The sequence below is a fragment of the Capra hircus genome, chromosome 24 (assembly GCF_001704415.2).
Source record: "Capra hircus breed San Clemente chromosome 24, ASM170441v1, whole genome shotgun sequence".
NCBI classification, from domain to species: domain Eukaryota; kingdom Metazoa; phylum Chordata; class Mammalia; order Artiodactyla; family Bovidae; genus Capra; species Capra hircus.
The window spans coordinates 22,040,899-22,062,550 of record NC_030831.1 but is presented as its reverse complement, the minus strand read 5'-3'; the positions used below and the strand labels follow the sequence as shown (position 1 = coordinate 22,062,550).

The window sequence follows — 21,652 nt, the reverse complement described above, 5'->3', positions numbered from 1 at the left end:
ATTTCTATATCCCCCCCTCCTCCCGCCCTCACCCTTACTTCCCAAGATATTTCCAAGGACACAGCAATATCCTTTCCTACCCTGATGCCCTCTCCCGCCCCCTGTCAGGTCCTTCTCACCCTGATCCTTCAGCCACAACGAGGAGTGTCTTGGCAAGCAAACAGTTTAGAAGGAGACACTCATGGCCTTTCTTAACAGCAAAGTAGATGCAACTCCAGCTTTCTAGCAAGTCAGGGATGAATTCCTGAGCACTGTCTATTTTTAAGGCAGCAGTTCTCAAAGTGTGGCCCCAGGATCACCTGAGAACCTGCGCCCCCTCGGCAGACCTTCTGAGTCGGAAGCTGGGGTGGGGCCCAGCAATCAATTTTAATAGAGGCATGTCAGTGTTCTGGGGCGGAGGGAAACCTGAGAGACAGGAAGAAAGACTGGAAGCTTACCGTGCGTATCTGATTAACAGATTTGGGAACTCGAGACAGACTGTGGGGTTGGCGGAGAGCGGGGCGGGGGGGGGGGGGAGAGATTAACAAAGGAGAAAGAGATAATTAAGGAAGAGCTCATTATGTAGTCAGAAAATCTACCCTGCCCCAGAGAGCTCTCTCGAAAGATGATTTCCGACATTTACGCCAGGAACTGGAAGACAGGGCCCTAGCTGAGGCCAGTTCCGCGGATGTTCAGGGGTTAAATCTCGGCAACTCCCCGCCCTTACCCCACTCCACCTCGCCGCTCCCGCCTCGCGCGTGCGCGCGTGCGAGGCCTCGGGCCATAGAGCTAAGCAAGCCTCCCAGATTCCTAGAGCGGACGGCGCGATGGAGGGTTTACCGGGTGGGAGGCTTGACGGCGACCTGGAGAACACATCAAGGTATGGGTGATGTCGGCTCACGGATGGCAGAGGAACTCGGGCGGTCTGGGCTGCCCAGCGGCCTCGCAGCGCCGCCAGGGAACCGTGTACGGTTCCTTGAGTCTATAGGGAGTCGAGGCTGCCTCCGTGGCCCCCAGGCGCGGCTCCTGGGCACTGGGAGCAAGCTGGTCGGTGCTTGGCCTGGTGTGCTTTGGGTACCCGGCCAGTCGTTGACCGGGCTTGGGTTCTACTGAATGAGCATTAGAAACTTTGGAAGCAAGTGGAATCCAGAAGCTTGGATGTAGCCGCACGAATCAGCCGACGGAGGTGTGAGTGTGATGTCGCAGTAGTGTCATTTGGGTGTAGGAAGGGCAGCGAATAACAGAGAGCTAACCGCTAGGACAGAATTCTGGAATTCCCTCCCCTGCCTTATGTTTCCCATTATATCCTTAGTTTGGCAGCATTAACCCCCGAATTATTTTTTAAAACCTCTGGACTTGGAATGGAGATTACATATCCAAGACGGGTAGTATACACTGTTGATAGACTGTGTGTAAAATAGATAACTAATAAAAAATTAGGTGTGATGAGAACATAGCTCAGCAAACTCTTCTTAATGCTCTGTGGTAACCTATATGGAAAGGAAGTCCAAAAGGGACTTCCCTAACTAACCCTGTCTGCTGGATGATGAGGGAGGAAGCATAGTAGATTTGAAAGAAAAGCACTTGAAAGTTAAATGAGCTTTTACTTTCTCCTTAACGTCTTTTATATCCAGAGGATGTTTTTGCTGGTCTAGTCTCAGAAATTATATCTTCAGTCTCTGCAATGATTCCCTTCCAAGTCCAATGGTGCCCAGTTGCCTCCAGGCCCCAGACTTCTCTGTGAACAAGAAAAGCTCACTGAGGAAATGGTAATTCTTCAGTTGCTCCCTGAGATATCATGTCCAGTTGCAGTCTGTGGAGACTCAGTTCAGAGTCTTAAGAGCACCTGTCAGGTGAGAAGCACTGTGTATCTTTTTTAATGGTTGGGGGAGGGGGTGGTTTGGGGTTACCATACTATGTTAGTATCTTCTGGTGCTGTTGGTATTTCTCATTGCCAGTACCCTTCCCTGCATTAGGCAGTACCATCTCTTTTTTCACAAAAGAAAAAACATTCTTTTGTGTTCCAAGTTCCTGGCTTTATTGTACATTCTTGCAACCGAATTCTCCTGGCATTCCTTCCTCTCCTCCATTTTTCCCATTATAATCACCTCACCACCAAGCTGTCAGTATTCTGTATTTCCCCGGGGGATACTACCTGTGAACTAATCAAAGAAGCCTTTGCCCTCAAGGAGTTTATATTCTAGTTGCAGGGAAAGGAAATATATAAATATACAGTGTAGTATCCGTTGTGGCTCAGCTGGTAAAGAATTCACCTGCAATGCGGGAGACCTGGGTTCGATCCCTGCGTTGGGGAGATCCCCTAGAGAAGGGAAAGGCTACCCACTCCAGTATTCTAGCCTGGAGAGTTCCATGAACCGTATAGTCCATGGGGTCGAAAAGAGCTGGACACGACTGAGCGACTTTCACTTTTACTTAACTTTCACAGTGTAGTATCAGATACTGATAATGGTTATGGAGAATGTATCAGAATTCTGGCAGGAAACAGATAGCTCATTCAAACTGGATAATTCAGATTTCATGAAGAGGCTGGGCAGGATTATAGAAATCAACAAGGGATGGAGAAGAGTCTACACAAAGTCTAAGCTGATAGAACTATTTTCTGTCACCCAATCCACATCGCCCTTATCTTCTGCCAGCATCTCAGTGGCACAGAGTTCTTTATCTAGTCAAATAACATAAGCCTTTCCTAGATGATATAAGTCCTTGGTGACCCTGTCTCTTTCAGGTTACTTTGGTGTACCATTGACAGGGCCTATTAGACATGAGAGAACTAATGGGCACCCCCATGAAGTCCTCTGAGTTCCAGTAGCAGCAACCATTTCCCTCCTGGTAATTGGTATCAGTCATTCTGGCCAGCAGAGTGGCCCATCTCTGCCTGCTGGTTTGGCAGTTTGAGGAGCCCAAGATACAGACACAGGAAATAGTCTCAACTTCAAATTTAATAAAATTATGACTTTGTCCCACAGTAGAAGTATTTTTCCTTTGAAAATCAGAATCCTAAGCCCACCAAGCCCCATATTGTAGGGATAGGAAGCAAAACTAATGTAAGTGAATTATAAGGTATAGAGTAAGAGACATTATTACTTTCTCTTCTGCCCTTGGCTCCTATATCCATGTGTTATGGCCATGGGGAGTATATAGCGCTGTTTATCATCCTCTAGTTTATTGCATATATTGCATCCCATATGACAGAACTGCAAACTTATCAAGGTGTTGTTGCCCAGCTGGTACCATAACTGAAACTTCATTTAATCATTCCACCATTATCATCATCCACTTAAATCTGGATGGTGGGACATATGATAAGGCCCATGAGTTATATGTGTATGAGCTCACTGCTGAACTTCCTTCTCTGTAAAATGACTCCTTTGGCGGTAATACTATATAGAATACTGTGATAAGAAATACAGCATTCTCTTAAGTCAATGTAAATTTTTATCTGGACTGTGTATATAGTCCTTTGAAAACAAATGGTTGCCCCCTCCATAATAAAAGGGTATATTGAATATGTCCCCAAGTGGCTACCTAGTTTCTATCTAGAGAATGGTACCTTATTAGGGCCTTAGCAGTTGGCCTCTTGGGCACATAGAAATTATTCTAGGCATATCAATCTTCATAAGTGGAGGTCCGTATTGTTGAGCCCTTATATAGCCTCCATCTGTGCTGCCGTGACCACTTTGTGCATGAATCCATTGGGCAAACACAGCACTGGTAAAAAGGCTGATTGACATCATAATATGGATCGCTGTGTCCATCTGATTGAGAGGCTTCTCCACAGAAAATGCCCTTTGGTAGGATTCACATGGGCCACTAACTTATTAGTGGTTCATGCTTTGGTTCATCCTCATGATATTCTTCCAGAATCTTTATTTCTCATCTTGTTCTGTCTTATTCTTCCCAGGTACCTAAGTAATCAGATTGGCTTCCCTGGTGGTTCACCAGTAAAGAATCTACCTTCCAATGTAGGAGATGTGGGTTTGATCCCTGTGTCGGGAAGATCCCCTAGAGAAGGAAATGGCAACCCACTCCAGTATTCTTGCTTGGGAAATTCCATGGACAGAGGAACCTGGTAGGCTACAGTCCATGGGGTCACAAAGAGTTGGACACAACTTAGCGACTAAACTACAGCGAGTAATCAGATAACCCATTAGTTACTACCTGCGAATCGTCAATACATGTATCTTAGGCTATGTTGCCTAAGTAGACATGGAAAGTAGACAACCGGTATATACCTGAAATTCTGCCCACTGGAAGGATTTGCCTTTTCCAGCGTGTTTGAAGCAACCCCTGAGTAGAGGTATAAGCTGGTGCCCATACACTGGGCAGACCCATCTGTGCATTTTCCTCTTCTGTTAACTGGTAATAGGGAACTCCCATGGGACCATGAGTATAGGTTGAGGGGGCGTGGTAGTGGAGAAATAGGAACAGGAATGGGAATCTGAGTCACTTGCACATGGAATTTACTTGTCTTTCAGATTTGCTTTTATAATGGAATATTGGTTTATATGTTCAGTTCTATGAATTGATGGATCAAATAAGAACTAGTACACAGTGGTCACTTTATAATAGTTATTTGGTACCCTGTGGTCAAGCATTAAGTCTCTAATAGTGCTCAAGAGCAAGCCAAGATCTGCTTTTCACTTAGAAAATTGTTGGTAGAAGAGAGTATGGCCTTATTCCACTATGGTTCTTTTTTTTTTAATATTTATTTTTATTTATTTGGCTGTGCCAGGTCTTAGTTGTAACATGTGGGATCTTTAGTTGTGGCATGCCAGCTCTTAGTTGCAGCATGTGGGATCTAGTTCCCTGACCAGGGATCGAACCCAGACTCCCTGTATTGGGAGCATGGAGTCTTAGTCACTAGACCACCAGTGAAGTCCCTTCACTGTGGTTCTCTTACAGAGGCTTTCAAGAGTCTCCATACAGCAACCATGACTGCTCTTGACACTTCCAGTACCATTGGTTATCCTGGTTAATGAGGTCATGTGACAGGACAGCTTGCATTGCAACATGGTCCTTACTGTAGAACCTTTTTTTATTCTACTGTTAGTTACTCAGTCATGTCTGACTCTGTGACCCCATGCACTGTAACCCGCCAGGCTTCTCTCTCCATGGAATTCTCCAGGCAAGAGTACTGAGTCTCTCTCAAAAGTAGCAACCTTAACAAATTACTTAGATTGGTTATTTCAGCTCATTTACTATGGTATCTGTTCCCTAGAAAATGCAGGCCCACCAAGCATTATGCCTCTCTGAGGTGGTAAGAATTGGTTAGAGGTATAACCAAAGTGAGAGAATAAGCCATGTGACAGAGAAGGGTCTTCCAGGAAGAGGGAATAGCAAAAGTCAGAGCCCCATAAATATAGCAGGAACAGAGCAAGCCTGGGGTAGACAGGTGATAGGGGTGGTGTAGAATGAAATGAGGGCAGAGAGAAAAAAAGGGACCAGATCATAAGTTATTTCCAGTGAAATGGGAAACCAGTGGAACTCTTTGCACAAGATAACATGTAAAGATCACTAACCATTATATGGAGAATAGAACAAAAGTAAGTTAGCATAAAGAAAGTAAATGATTTAAGAGAATAATCAACTATGTCAAATAAATCAAGAATAAGACTGAAAATTGACCATTGGATTTCTTAAGATAGAGCATATTAGGGGCTTTAATAAGTATGGTTTTGGTGGAGTTACAGAGATAAAAGCCTGATTGCAGTGAGTTTAAAAAGGACTAGACTTGATGTTGCTTAGAATATAGCACTATGTGAACTATACATACCTGAGAGAAGTGTGAAGTGGCTTAACCACTTTGGAAAAATCTAGTTGAAGACCCAGCAGTTCTGACCCTAAATTTATATAACCAAGAGAAACACTTGTATATGTATACCGAGATAGACGCACTAGCATATTCATATCAGCATTGTTTGAAATAGCAAAATGTTCTTATCCATTGAAGAAGAATGGATAAATCACTTGTGGTATATGTCACATTATAGTGGTGAACATGAATGCACGTGGGTGAATCTTCCAAACATGATGTTGAGCATAAAAACAGTCATAGAATATATGTGGTATGATTCCGTAAATGTATAAAGTTCAAAAACATGCTGTCTTTGCTGCTAGGGATGCCATACCAAAACCATAGAGTGGGTGGCATAAACAACACAAATGTATTTTCTCAGTTGTATGTATTAATTTTGGTCATCTATGCTTTACTTTGCTTCTAGAAGTCTTACAGCTTTAGGTTTTATATTTAGGTTTATATTACATTTCTAGTTAATTTTTAAAATAATTTTATTTATTTATTTTTGTCTGTGCTGGGTTTTCGTTGCTGCACAGCCTTTTCTCTAGTTAGGGTGAGTGGGAGCTACTCTCTAGTTACGTTGCATGGGCTTCTCATTCCCATGGCTTCTCTTGTTGTGGAGCATGGGCTGTAGGCATACGGGTTTCAGTAGTTGTGGTGCACAGGCTTAGTTGCTCTGAGGCATGTGGGATCTTCCTGGATCAGGGATTGAACCTGTGTCTCCTACATTGGCAGGCAGATTCTTTACCACTGAGCCACCAGGGAAGCCCCTCTAGTTAATTTTTGTGTGTAATATAAGGAGGGGCTTCCCTGGTGGCTCAATAGGTAAAGAATAGTCAGTTAATTTTTGTTATTATGGTATCCACTTGTAACACTTGTTTTTGAAAAGAAACTACTTTTTCACCATTGAATTATCTTGGCAACTTTGTTAAAAGTCATTTGTACATACATATTTAGATCTGTTTATAGACTCTGTTCTATTCAGTTAATGTATATGTCTATCCTTGCCAGTATCTCACTGCCTCGATTACTATAGCTTTGTAATAAAGCTTGAAATCAAGTAGTATAAGCTGTCCAGTTTTGTCCTTTTTCAAAATTGTTTAGACCTTTCTCTGACTTTCTACACAGAGTTTAGAATCAGTTTGTCAGTTTCTACAAAAAGGCCTGCTAAGAATTTGATTGAGGTTGCATTGAATCCACAGATCACTTTGGGAAGAATTTATCTTCTTAATATAAAATCTTCCTGTCTGTAAATGATGGTATATATTTCTAAGTCTTTAATTTCTCTTAGGAGTGTTTTGTAGTTTTCATTATGCAGATATTGCACATACCTTGTTGAATTTGCTTCTAAGTATTTCATTTTTTAGCGCAACTGAGAAAATCTTTTTAATTATAGGTTCTAGTTGTTCATTGCTAGTATACAGAAATGCAGTCAGGTTTTGTGTATTTCAATAAAACCCGTTGCAAGTTCTAGTAACTTTTTAAAGACACTTTAGGATTTTCGGTATACGTGATTGCATAATCTGTAATACAGTTTGACTTCTTTTTTGTATATCTCATTTATTTTTCATGTTTTATTGCATTGTCTATGAATAGTGAATAGAAGTTATACAGTATTGAATAAAGTGGTAACATGTTCTTGTTTTCTTCCCTTCTTCCCAGGAGAAAACCATGTAATGTTTAACCATTAAGTATGACGTTAGCTATTAGTTTTTCTTTGCCTTTTATTAAAGTAGTTAATTTACATATAACATAGCTGATGTTAGGATTTAAATGTACCATCTTATTTTTTTGTTTTTATTTTATCCCATCTTTTGTTTCCTTTTTGTTTTTCTTTTTTCTCTTCATGTGCCTGATTTATTTATGCTATCAAGTTTTTTTGTTTTTCCATTTTTTCTCTATCAGCTTATTGTTTATACATCCTTGTATTGTTACTTACCTGTCACCTTATAGCTTTCACCTCATAGGCTTTCTCAAATGTGATTCTGTGAGAAGATTAAGCGAAAATGCTCTAAAGCATTCACTGTAACATATTAATGTTTCTCCTGTACATCTATCTATTGATGTACTAGCTCTCTACCACCTTTGGGAGAATTAAGAAAATAGTCACTCATAATATTTTCTTGTGGAACCGTGTTTGAAAAAGGCTGCCTTAGAAATCACAATATATGTATTTAATTTATTACAGTTTATCTTAGTTTACTATTTCTAGGATAATCCAAAGACCTTGTAATATTTTGGTTCCATTTACCTTCCTCCTCTCATGCTATTTTTTCCATATATTTTAATTCTACATATATATTGTAAACTCCATGAGACACTCATGCCCATTTAGATTTACCCCAATACCTCACTTTTTCTAGTACCCTTTGCCTGAAGGAAATGGCAACCCACTCCAGTATTCTTGCCTGGAGAATCCCATGGACGGAGGAGCCTGGTAGGTTACAGTCCATGGGTCGCAAAGAGTTGGACACGACTGAATGACTTCACTTTCACTTGCCTGTGGCAAAGAGGATAAACCTCCACTTGGAGGCTTGGGATTTTGGATTTTAGCCCTTGAAATTAACCTCTGTCATGTTTTTAGCTCTACAGACCATTTGCAGTCTGACAGTGATGTACCTTTTATAGTAAACACCTCTTAAGAATGAGCTGATAGTCTCAAGAATTTCGGTGGAGCTCTCATGTTGTCTACCATTACAGACATCTGGTATTGTTGAGCATAGGAATAACTTCCTAAAAAAAGCAACTCAAAAGAGATTTCTGGTCCTACTCCCTAATCTTTTTCTGGTTTACACACCTTAGTAAGGAAGTTTGGTCATTGAATATAGCTATTCTCAAAAGGATCATGTTTTCTTGGTCACTTTCTTCTAATAATCAAGACAAAAGAGGTAGAGGACTACATAGACCTATTTTTGAAAATTCAGGCTTCTTTCCTGGGCTTGCTTCTTTCTTTCCCCTGGACAGCACATGACCAGCCTGGTTGGTATACACTCACAGTGACGGCTGCCACTGCCTCCTCCTCTTTTTCCCTTTTACCTCCTTCCAACTCCCTCACTGAAGTTTTCATTCATACTGCCTACTTTACATAAATCAGTAAGTTGCTTATGTATTAGCTCTAAATAGTCAAACTTTGCTAATTACTGTAATTAGATTTCAGTATTCACAGATCTCTTCTTGTGACAAACATACAGAACATATCTGAGAAGCCACTTTAATAAACAGATATTCATTATTTATTAATTTTCAGTGTTTTGGAGTACTCCTATACTGTGACATTTCATAGGAAAATACTAATCTTTTTCACCTTAAAATTTCTTACAGTATGGAGAACATGTCCCATCTATATTTTGTTTATTGTTTTAGATGGTGTGACTAAGGCCAGTGTTGGAGAGATGGCTTCCAAGGAGGAAATTACAGCAAAAATTGAACCATTGACTGAAGAGTCTGGCAACCCTAGAAACGATGTTCTCCAGGATTCTGAATGCAAACAATTCTCTGGACTTGGGGATAAATTCAATGAAAAGGATCAGAACCTCTTTAAAAGAAGACAGCACAACTGTGATGAATGTGGGCAAAGCTTTGCTTGTAGTACAGGCCTTATTAGGCATCGAAGAACCCACTGGGAGAAACGCTATGGATGTGATCAGTGTGGAAAGGCCTTTAATGTGAGCTCAGCCCTGGTTCTGCATCAGAGAATTCATACTGGAGAGAAACCCTATCCTTGTAATTGGTGCATTAAAAGTTTCAGTCGGAGCTCAGACCTTATTAAACATCAAAGAGTCCACACTGGTGAAAAACCTTACAAATGTGATGAATGTGGGAAAGCCTTCAGTCAGAGCTCTGATCTTATTATACATCAGAGAATCCATACAGGAGAAAAACCCTATCAATGTAGTCATTGTAGTAAAAGTTTTAGCCAGCGCTCAGACCTGGTTAAACATCAGAGAATCCATACTGGAGAGAAGCCTTATACATGTAACCAGTGTAACAAACATTTTAGTCAGAGTTCTGATGTTATAAAACATCAAAGAATCCACACTGGTGAGAAACCATATAAATGCGATGTGTGTGGAAAAGCCTTCAGTCAGAGCTCAGATCTTATTCTACATCAGAGAATCCACACTGGAGAGAAACCATATCCATGTAATCAGTGTAACAAAAGTTTCAGTCAGAACTCAGACCTTATTAAACATCGAAGGATCCACACTGGAGAGAAACCCTATAAATGTAATGAATGTGGAAAAGCTTTTAATCAGAGCTCAGTTCTTATTCTGCATCAGAGAATTCACACTGGAGAGAAACCCTATCCATGTAATCAGTGTAGCAAAACCTTCAGTAGACTTTCAGATCTTATTAATCATCAACGAATTCACACTGGAGAGAAGCCTTACCCATGTAACCAGTGCAGTAAAATGTTTAGTCGAAGATCGGACCTTATTAAACATTACAGAATTCATACAGGTGAGAAACCCTATGAGTGTGATGAGTGTGGGAAAACCTTTAGTCAAAGCTCAAACCTTATTCTGCATCAGAGAATCCACACTGGAGAGAAACCCTATCCATGTAGTGATTGTACTAAAAGTTTTAGTCGTCGTTCAGACCTTGTGAAACATCAAAGAATACACACTGGAGAGAAACCGTACACATGTAATCAGTGCAATAAAAGTTTTAGTCAAAGCTCAGACCTCACTAAACATCAGAGAGTACACTCTGGAGAAAAACCCTATCATTGTGATTGTTGTGAGAAAGCTTTCAGTCAGAGTTCTGACCTTATTCTTCATCAGAGAATTCACACTGGAGAAAAACCATATCCATGCACACAGTGCAGCAAAAGTTTCAGTCAGAACTCAGACCTTATCAAGCACCAGAGGATCCACACTGGGGAAAAACCATATAAATGTAATGAGTGTGGGAAGGCTTTCAGTCAGTGTTCAGCTCTTGTCCTACATCAGAGGATCCATACTGGGGAGAAACCATACCCATGTGATCAGTGTGGCAAAGGCTTTAGTCGGCGCTCTGATCTCATTAACCATCAAAGAGTCCACACGAGTGAAAATCCATATAAATGTGATGTGTGTAGAAAAGCCTTCAGCACATGCACTGATCTTACTGAACACCAGAGAATCCACATGAGAGGGAAACCACACAGGTGCGTTCAATGCAGTAGAAGTTTTAGCCAGCTCGCTGATCTTAATCATCATGAGAAAATTCATGCTGGGGAAGACGCTTTGAATGTGGGAAAACCTTTAGTGTATACCCCAACTTTATTCAGTACTAGAGATGCTCTGCCAGAAAAAAATCTTAGGAATGCTATTGATTATGAAAAAGGTTTTAATCAATGTTCAGCTCTCATGCTACATTAAAAAAACACACACACTAGAGAGAAAACATAGTAATTCAATTTTTGTAATGAAAAGTTTAACTCAGAGCTCAGACATTACTAAAAAATTCTGAGAACGAATCCTGTGGGTAGAGGGAAAATCTTTAATGTGAAAAAAATTTACTGAATGTCAGCAACAATGGAAAAAAATTTCTGTCTGCTGTAATGTAAGAAAAGCTCTAGTCTTTGAATCAAATACAATCCACAAGAGGAAAGTTTCTATCATAAGAAATGACTCACAGTGATAATGCAGAATGTTACCAGATATTGTAAAAATCAGTGTGGTGGCATGTGTAATCAGAGCTCAAAAAGTGTATTAGTGTTATAATCTCACACCTTTAGTGAGCCCAGATCACCCGTTGCAGAGAAGTTATTTTAGAGAATGTAGGGAAAACTTAAACCCTTCCCTTATCTTGTCATTCACTCTGCTAATTGGCATACCACTTATCTCCTGACAGCTGGAGAGTTCTACTTTATGCTAATTCTAGCTATTAAATTCCCTGAGTGTGAACATGCTATGCTATTCTGATATTAAACTTAACTACAAAACTCTAGTGCCCCATTTTCTGAAAGATTTTTTTTTTTTCGTGGCTAAGTTTTGTTCTTCCTAGTGAGCACAAGTTTTCAAGTTTCTGTGATGTTCACAGCAAACATGAATTTGTTTTCCTCTTAATTCAGCCCATCCATAAACTGTAGAGGTTTGAAATTATTTCAACACTATCACTTACTGGCAGCTTCTGAATATATGAAATAATTGTTTTAAATTCCATATGTTAAAGTATGAAGATTACTACTGTGTTTATCCTGTCATCTATAGATTGAGCAAAATGTTTGGCTAAAGTAATAACCTTCATGACTAATTCATAGAGCATATTCTGTCTACAAGTAAAAAGATCTGTTGATCTTTTTTTAATGGCAACATTCATCAGACTTTGTTTTGTTTGTTGATTTCTGACATACATACTGATAATAGGCTATGTATACTTGATATTTTCAACTGAAAAATAGTTTTTTTTAAAGTAAGAAAACCTGTCTTTCTGGTATTAACCATTTGTTAAAATTCTGCTACTGTTGTTTACTTTGACTATCCCCCATAATTATCCAATTAATATTTTAATACACATTGTTAAATTATTATGTGCAAGACATTTTTTTTTTAAGTTTTCTAGTATACACAAAGAATACACTGTCCCCAGAAGTCATGAATTTTATGGTGATAAAGGCTGACATATGTAGAAAACATGGCTCAATAGAATCATTAAGGTAGACAAGACGCTTATAAGAGCTCACAGGAGGGAGGGTTCGATTGTGATTGGAAAAGAAAAGCTTTGTGGAGTTCCCAAGATTTGAGTTTTGAAGGAGAGGCATATGGGCTGGGAGGGAATAGTCAAGAAAGGCACAGAAGTGAGAAAATACAAAAAATGATGTAGAGTATGGTGCTTAGTCACTAATTCAATAAATATTCAGTGTCAGACACTGCAGTGAGTGCTACTGAAGAAAGAATGATGCCCTTGTGCTTAAGTGTTTAAGAAAATAATGACTGAAACATGTACTTAAAAGAGTAAGAATAAAGTGGAAATTAAAATGAAGTAGGAGAAAAGACAGTTAAGTGTGATGCTAAATAAGCAGACACTTCAACTTTCTGGAGTTTGGTGTCATCTGTAAAACAAAAGTGGGTGTGGTTGGAATAGATTTCATATTTCTGCATATTGCTCTCAAGGTAGTGGAAAGCTATTAAGATCTGTGAAGCAGGGAATGGCATGATCGTCATCTTGCTTTCAGAAAAGTCTAAAAAGGAAGAAAGAGCAGAAAGGAAAACCATTTTGGAAGTCTAGAAATACAACCACGAGGTCCAGAAGTAGAGGAGCTAAATGGCATAGACATGATGATAGGTTGAGAATGAGTGGGGGTGAAGTGAGAAGTGAGTAGGATGGGAAAAGCATATAACTGATTATCATCTGTTTGGGGGAGTTTTAAAAGTTAAGAAAAATACAATGATAAAATTTATATCTGAGGGTTAGCTATTTTTCCTGAGGATAAACACTAAGAACCAGCTCCTTACTACACATTTACTATCTAGTGTTCTACAGGTAAACTTAAAATTCATAAACTTGACACACATGATATCATCCTCCTGAATTCCTTACTAAACACCTTGCCATCCAGATAAAATGGTAGCCAACCTACATCCCTCATTCTTCCCCAGTTTTCTAAATCTACTTGCTCACTAGGTCATTTCTGAGTTACAAAAATAACACTACTTGTAAAAATTTAAACAATAGTGAAGTATATAAAGTAAAAAGGGAAGGAAAACAGTGTTAGGCCTGCTATTTTATGCCAGTTGATTCCCCTGGCATTTGCTGATTCTCAAACTGGCGAGACAAAAGGCCAAGAAATCTAACCAGAGGACCCTGGAAGATTCGGATATCTACTATCACAGTCTGAATCACACTTACCAATTGAATCATCAAAAATAGGAAATCTGAATATAACCATAGCTAGTAAGGAAACTCCCGACATAGAGAAGCCTAGAATCGATGGTTCCACTGTTGAATTCTACCAAACATTTAAAGAAGAAACACCAATCCATCTCAAACTCCTTCAAAAAACAGGAGGGAATGTTTTCAAGCTCATTTTATGAGGCCAGAATCAACCTGATATCAAAGCCAGACAAAGATACTACAAGAAAACTACAGGTCAATATCTCCTATAAATATTGATGCAAAAACCCTCAACAGAATATTACCAAACAGAATTCAATAGCACATTAACAGGGTTATACACCAAGACCAAGTGGAATTTATTTCTGACATGCAAGGATGGTTCAACATATGAAAATCAACCAATGTAATGCGTATTACGAGAGTAAAGAGTAAAAACCACATGATCATCTCAATGCAAAAAAAAATTTCTTTGACAAAATTTAACACCTTTTCATGACTTAACCCACACACTCAACAATCTCGGAATAATACCAGGATAATAATAAAGGCCATACATACAAAACTCATAGTTAACATGTACTCAGTGGTGAAACCCTGAAAACGTTTCCTCTGAGAGGAGTAAGAATGCCTGCTTTTGCCATGTTACTATAGCACTGGAACTCCTAGCCACAGCAACTAGCAAGAAAAATAAAGGAGGGATTAAAATGATATCTCTCTGTAGATAACATGATCTTATATACAGAAAATCCTTAAAGTCTCACGCACACAACTTGTTAGAACTCAAATCAATTTAGCACAGTTGTAGGGTACAAAATCAACATGCAAAAATCAGTTGTGTTTTTATACACTAACAATAAACAACCTGAAAAAAAGCAATTCCATTTACAGTGGCATCAAAAAGAATAAAATACTTAAGAATACACTTAACCAAGGAAACAAAAGACATGCTAAAATCTACAAAACATATGAAAGAAAGTAGACACCAATAAATGAAGAGCCATCCCATGGTATTAAGTACATTAAAAAATTAACCAAGGAAACAAAAAACTTATACACTGAAAGCTACAAAATGTTCTGAAAGAAATTAGACACCAACAAATGAAGACACTCCATGGTGTTAAATACATCAAGTAATAGAGAGTAGTAAATACTACCCAAAGAAATCTACAGATTCAGTGAAATCCCTATCAAAACTCTAACAGCATTTTTTTCAGACCCAGAAAAATCCATCCTAAAGCTCACATGGAATATCAAGGAACCCTCAATAGCCAAAACAACCTTGAGGAAGAACAAAGTTGGAAGTCCCACACTTCCTGATTTCGAAACTTAACTACAGTAATAGAAACAGTGTCGTACTGGCATAAAGACAAATGCATAGACCAATGGAATAGTATAGAGAGCCCAGAGATAAACCCTCCCATAAATACTCAAATGATTTTCAACAAGGGTGTCAAGACCATTCAATGTGTAAAAAGACAGTTTTCTTGATAAATGACATTGGGAAAACTGCATATTGACAAGCAAAAGAATGAATCTGGACCCTTGCCTTACACCATGTACAAAAATTAACTCAAAATGGATCAAAGACCTAAACATAAGAGCTAAAACTACAAAACTCTTAGAAGAAAACATGGAGGAAATCGGATTTGTCAGTGATTTCTTGGATATGACAACATAAGAGGAAACGAATTAAGTGGATTTCATCAAAATTTAAAACTTATGCATAAAAGGATACTATTATAAGAATGAAAAAGGAAATCCATAGAATTTGAGAAAATATTTGCAAATCATATACAGATGGATTTTAAATTTTTTTATTTTTAATGGATAATTGCTTTACAGTATTGCATTCATTTCTACCAAACATCAACATGAAACAGCCATTGATTTACAGATAAGGGATTAATATTCAGAATATATAAAGAACCCCTACAACTCAACAATAATTAACCAGATTTTTTAATTGGTCAAGTGGCTTGAATAGACATTTCTCCAAAGATGTTATAAAAATGGTCAAAAAGCACATAAAAAGATACTCAATATCACTAATCATTAGGGAAATGCAGACCAAAACCTCAGTGAGATATTCTATACCTATTAGGATAGCCATTAAGAAAGGAAGGAAGGAAGGATAGAAGGAAGTAAGGAAATAATATTGTTGGTGAGAAACTGGAACTCTTGCACAATGCTGATGGGAATGTAAAATGGTGTAGCCACTGTAGGCAGCAGTATCATGGGTTCTCAAAAAATTAAACACTGAACTACAATATGATCCAGTAATTCCACTTCTGGGTATAGACACAGAATGGTTGAAAGAAGGGACTCAAATATTTGTACACTGATCACAGCAGCATTACTGACAATAGCCAAAAGCTGACAACAATCTGAATGTCCATGGACAGACAATGAATAAACAAAATGTGGTATATAAATACAGTAGAATATTACTCAGCTTTACAGAGAAAGGAAATTTTGATACACACTATGTCATAGAGGAACACACAGAAGGACAGATATCTTATGATCCCACTTACATGGTGTACCCAGCAGATTGGATACACTGAAATGGAAGTTAGTGAGAGATACATAAGTAGAAAACACCAAGGCTGAAACAGGGAAGAAAAAAAAGTTATAGGAGATACAGAAGAGAGCATAGGAATCATACCTGCTATGGTAAAAAGGCCTTGTTGTTCAGTTGCTAACTGCAGCACGCCAGTCTTCCCTGTCCTTCAATATCTCCTGGGGTTTGCTCAAACTCATGTTCATTGAGCTGGTGATGCCATCCAGCCATCTCATCCTCTGTCAACCCCTTCTCCTCCTGCCATCAATCGTTCCCAGCATCAAGGTCTTTTCCAATGGGACACAACTTAGCTACTAAGCTGTGGGGTCACAAAGAGTCAGACATGACTGAGTGACTGAACTGAGCTAGCTACTAAGTCATCAAAAAGTCCTAACACACAAAATTTGAATCTCAATGAAATAAGAGATGATGGCACAAAAGCTGTATTTAAAGACTGGTCAAGAATTTTCCAATGCTCATGAATAATCAAGTCATACGTTAAAGGAGCACCGCAGACACCAAAAACTGCAAAGAAAGTGTAGCTGGGGATATCATCATACCTAACAGTACCAAAGAAAAGAGAAAATCTTAAGAAGGGGGGAAGTCGTTATATTCAAAGAAGCAACGACTAGACTGAGGCTTAACTTCTCAACATAAAGCCAGAAGATAGTGAGATATCTTGGAAGTATAATTTTCAAAAGTAAAGACGATGTAAAGATATTTCCAGACAAATAAAAAGGAGAGAATTCATTGCTCACAGACTCAAAAAATACTAAAAGAAGCTCTTCAGGCACAAGAGAAGAACACTTAAGGAAAAATGAAGAGCCATGGAAAGTATAAATCTGAAGGTAAATATAAACAAATATTGACTATAAGAAAAGGTAAGAATGCCTAAAGTCAGGATCTAAGTACATTCTCAGGAAAATGGTAGAAGTACTAATTTATATTAGGTTCCAGTAAATAAGGATGCGTGTTGTGATCTCTAGAGTAAAAGAGGAATATAAGAATTTAACAAAAAGTAAAATGGAGCAATAAAAACTATTGATTAATCCCAAAGAAGGCAGCAAGAGAAAAAGAATATAGATAGAAAACAAATAGGAGCATGATATGTAAGCCCAAATACACCAGTAATGGGACCTTCCTAACCCAGGGATTGAACCCATGTCTCTTACATCTCTTGTATTGGCAATTGGTTTCTTTACCTCTAGCACCACCTGGGAAGCCCATGTTACATGCAAGTGGACACAAGACAAACATTCTTGACTAGAATTTTTTTTAATCATATTACTTGAGATACAACTATCAAGGGGATTCCAAGGGGCTCAGTGGGTAAAGAACCTGCCTATCAATGCAGGAGATATATGCTGCAGGGTTTGATCCCTGGGTTGGGAAGATCCCCTGGAGGAGGGCATGGCATCCCACTGCAGTATTCTTGCCTGGGAAATCCCATAGACAGAGGAGCCTGGAGGGCTATAGTTCATGGGGTTGCAAAGAGTTAGACACAACTGGAGTAACAGCACACACACAAGCACAACTATCAAAATCCAGGAAATTTGAAATAATACAAGTACGGAAAAAGATACTTCATTCAAACATTAACCAAAAGAAGGTGCTAATAGCTATACCAGTATTAGACAAGAAGTAGACTGTAAACCAAATGTCTTACCAGAGATAAAATGAACAGAGGCCTCTGTGAGAGGCTGGTGGGCATCCCTAGGATCAGTAACCACTGTAAGTCTCCACTCCCAGAAGACTTGATGAGTCAGTTTACCAAGAAAATAGAAATATACTAAATGTGTATACACCTAACAGTTTTGCTTCACAGTATATAAAGCTAAAATTGACAAAACTGAAATGCGAAAGGTAAATCTACAATTTTAGTAGGAGACTTACACAAATCTCTTAGTAAAAGAGAACAAGCAGGAAAAAATGTCCAAGAATAGAGTATATTTTGACAATATGATTAATAAATTCACCTAATGGACACATAGATAACAGTGCAACCAGTAATGGCAGGAAACTTGATTCTTTTTACGTGCACCGAGAACATTTTCCAAAACTGAGCATATGCTGGTTTGTGAAGCAAGCCTCAACAAACTTTGTCAGATTGAAATCATTTAGAGTCGGGCTATGCAACAGAATTTTCTGTGTTCCATCTCTATTGTTCAATACAGTAGACACCAGAATCAATACAGTAGTCACTAGCCACATGTGGCTACTGAGCACTTAAATTATGTGACTAATGAACTGTATTGTATTTATTTTAATTAATTTATACAGTTACATCTGGTTAGTGACTACTTACTAGCGTAGACTTAGCATATGTTTTCATAAAACAATAAAACTAGCTAGAAATCAACAGCATAAACATTTTTAAAATTCCCAAATCTTTGAAAATTAAGAAAAACAATTCAAATTACCCATGGGTAAAAGAAAAAAACACAATGGAAATTAGAATGTATTTTTATCTGGATTAAGTGAAATACAACTTTATCCACAGAAATAAAGTAAGATACAACTAAAGTCCTGATTAAAGAAATGTATAGCATTCAGTGCATGTTTTAGGGGGAGAGGGAAAGGCTAAAATTTAGTGGTTTGAATCTCCATCACCAGAAGTTAGAAAAAGAATATCAAGTAAATCTAAAGAAAGTAGCTATTGCTGTTTAGTCACTCTTTGTGACCCCATAGATTGTAGCCCACCTGGCTCCTCTGTCCATAGGATTTCCCAGGCAAGAATACTGGAGCAGGTTGCCGTTTCCTTCTCCAGGGGCTCTTCCCAACCCAGGGTTGAACCTGCATCTCCTGCTTTGCAGGTGAATTCTTTACCACTGAGCCACCTGGGAAGCCCCAAAGAAAGTAGAGAGAGATTCATATGGGTTGTTCTGGTTTCTCATCATAATTTAAAGAAAAATACTCACAATATCCAGAGCCCTTTATGTCCTGCAAAAGAAAGAAGAAGAGGTCCTCAAATTCCTTACATAGGGACTTCCCTGGTGGCGCAGTGGCTAAGATACCATGCTCCCAATGCTGGGGGCCTGGGTTCAAACCCTAGTCAGGGGACTAGATCCCACATGCCACAACTAAAGATCCTGTGTGCCACCGCAACAAAGATCTGGTGCAGCCAAATAAAAATTAATTAAACTATTTTAGAAAGAAAAATCCTTACATAAGGAACCCATTTAGGAGGCACTTAGGTTGACTTCCAAATGGAACAGTGAATCTACAAAAGGAAAAAGTGATGGTGTCTACCTCATAAATCTGAAGAGAATCTGGGAGAAAGTTCTGGCAGCTTGTGCCATGCCGTTGATCCCACTGAAAACTCGGCTCACGTCAGTGTCCTGTCCTCCAGATATACTGGCCACCAAGCTGTGCTGAAGTTTGCTGCTGCCCCAAGGCCATTCCTGTTGCTGACTGTGTCAGTCCTGGAGATTTCACTCACCAGATCCAGGCAGTCTTCTGGGAGTGGGGACTTCCGGTGGTTGCTGATCCTAGGGCCACACACTAGCCTCTCACAGAGGCCTCTTAACGTTAACCTGCCTACCACTGCTCTGTGTAACTCAGACTCAACTCTGCACTCTGTGGGCATTGCCATTTCCTCCAACAACAAGGGAGCTCACTCAGTGGGTCTGTGACGGGTGCTTGCCTAGGAAGTTGTACACATGCATGGCACCATCTCTCATGAACACCCAGAGGAGGTCACACCTGATCTCAGCATCCACACAGACCCAGAAGAGATTGAAGAGGAGGAGCAGGCTGCTGCTGAAAAGGCTGTGACCAAAGAGGCATTTCAGTGTGAATGGACAGCTCTAGTTCCTGAGTTTACTGCTGCTCAACCTGAGATCCCAGACTGGTCCGCAGCGTACAGGTGCCCTGGGTGCCTACTCAGCAGTCCCTCCTGAAGACTGGAGTATGCAGCTCCCACTGCTCAGGAATGAGGAGGGAAGACCACTGAGTGGTTTTAAACCACTCTCTCATAGACTTTAAATAGAACATGGAAATTAAGTTGAGGGAAAATAAAGTTTTTTTTAAAAAAAGATGGAAGGAAATAGTAGAGCATGAATTAATGAACTAGAAAGCAAACACTTTAAAAAGAAAATAAAGCCAAAGGCTCATTTTTGGGAAAAAAATAAATCTGATATTCTCCCAGCAAAACTAATCAAGAAAGAGAGAAAAGTCCCATATGTCAATGTAAGGAATGCAAAAGTGGCCGTCAGCACAGATCTACAGCCATTACAGGGGTAATATGAAGGATATGATTAATAATTTTACCTGAAAATAATAAAATTAATCTAAAGTTAACATAATAAGAAATATAAAATTTGAATAGCTCTATGTCTATTAAGGACATTATCTGTAATTTAAAATTTTCCTATAAAGAATATTCTAAGCCAGACATCTCAGCAGGGAATACTTCCAGACAGTAAATGAAAAAAAAAAAAAACATCTCACACAATCTTTTTAAGGTAATAGACCATACATTACCCAACTAACTGTATGGAAGCTGTGGATTATGTTCCTTACAGAGGAAGATTTCCTTTCTGAAACTAGAACAAGAGGCCAGCTTTCCCAAGAATGTTGACACACCCATCTCTCCACATCTCGCTAGAACACCCTTCAGGCCTTTGATCATTCCAGCTGTCAAGGAGCTGCAGCTGAGCCTCCAAGGCACATTAAAAGCAATCTTTCAAAGAATTGGGATCCAGTTCTCTGGCAGGTAGACTGAATCTATACAATATCATTTATCACTTACACTAATACCAGGCTGAATGAAGAAATGAAGTCGCTCAGTCATGTCCGACTCTGTGATCCCATAGACTATAGTCCACCAGGCTCCTCCGTCCATGGGATTCTCCAGGCAAGAATACTGGAGTGGGTTGCCATTTCCTTCTCCAGGGAATCTTCCCTACCCAGGGATCAAACCCAGGTCTCCCGCATTGCAGATAGATGCTTTAACCTCTGAGCTACCAGGGAAGCCCTTTCATTTCATTTCTCTGGCAGGCAGATTGAATCTATACAATATCATTTATCACTTACACTAATACCAGGCTGAATGAATTACAAGCTAGAATCAAGATTGCTGGGAGAAATCAACAACCTCAAATATGCAGATAATACCACTCTAATGGCAGAGAGCAAAGAGGAACTAAAGAACCTCTTGATGAGGGTGAAAGAGGAGAGTGAAAAAGCTGGCTTATGACTCAACATTCAGAAAACTAAGATCATGGCATCTAGTCCCATCACTTCATGGCAAATAGAAGGGGAAGAAGTGGAACCAGTGGACACTTTCTTGGGCTCCAAAATCACTGAGGATGGTGATTGCAGCCATGAAATTAAAAGACACTTGCTCCTTGGAAAAAAAGCTATGACAAGCCTAGACAGCATAGTAAAAAATAGAGACATCACTTTGCTGACAAAGGTCTGTACAGTCAAAGGTATGGTTTTTCCAGTAGTCATGTACAGATGTGAGTTGG

General features: G+C 39.2%; 1 protein-coding gene and 1 pseudogene across 4 annotated transcripts in view; both read left to right on the top strand.

Annotated features, from left to right (window-relative positions):
• Positions 1 to 12,311, top strand: part of LOC102175174 (zinc finger protein 397) — a 50,506-nt gene extending 38,195 nt beyond the window's left edge. The window contains exons 1-3 of one of the 4 annotated variants that reach the window (XM_005696983.3): positions 750 to 859; positions 1,614 to 1,832; positions 9,161 to 12,311. In XM_005696983.3, the coding sequence (XP_005697040.2) occupies positions 9,190 to 11,160 (1,971 nt within the window). In that variant the 5' untranslated portion in view covers positions 750 to 859; positions 1,614 to 1,832; positions 9,161 to 9,189 and the 3' untranslated portion in view covers positions 11,161 to 12,311. Of the gene's footprint in view, positions 1 to 749; positions 1,166 to 1,613; positions 1,833 to 9,160 lie in introns of those variants that run through there. The other 3 variants (XM_018039387.1, XM_018039389.1, XM_018039388.1) reach the window with 3 other exon arrangements.
• Positions 16,999 to 20,469, top strand: LOC102184962 (annotated as a pseudogene).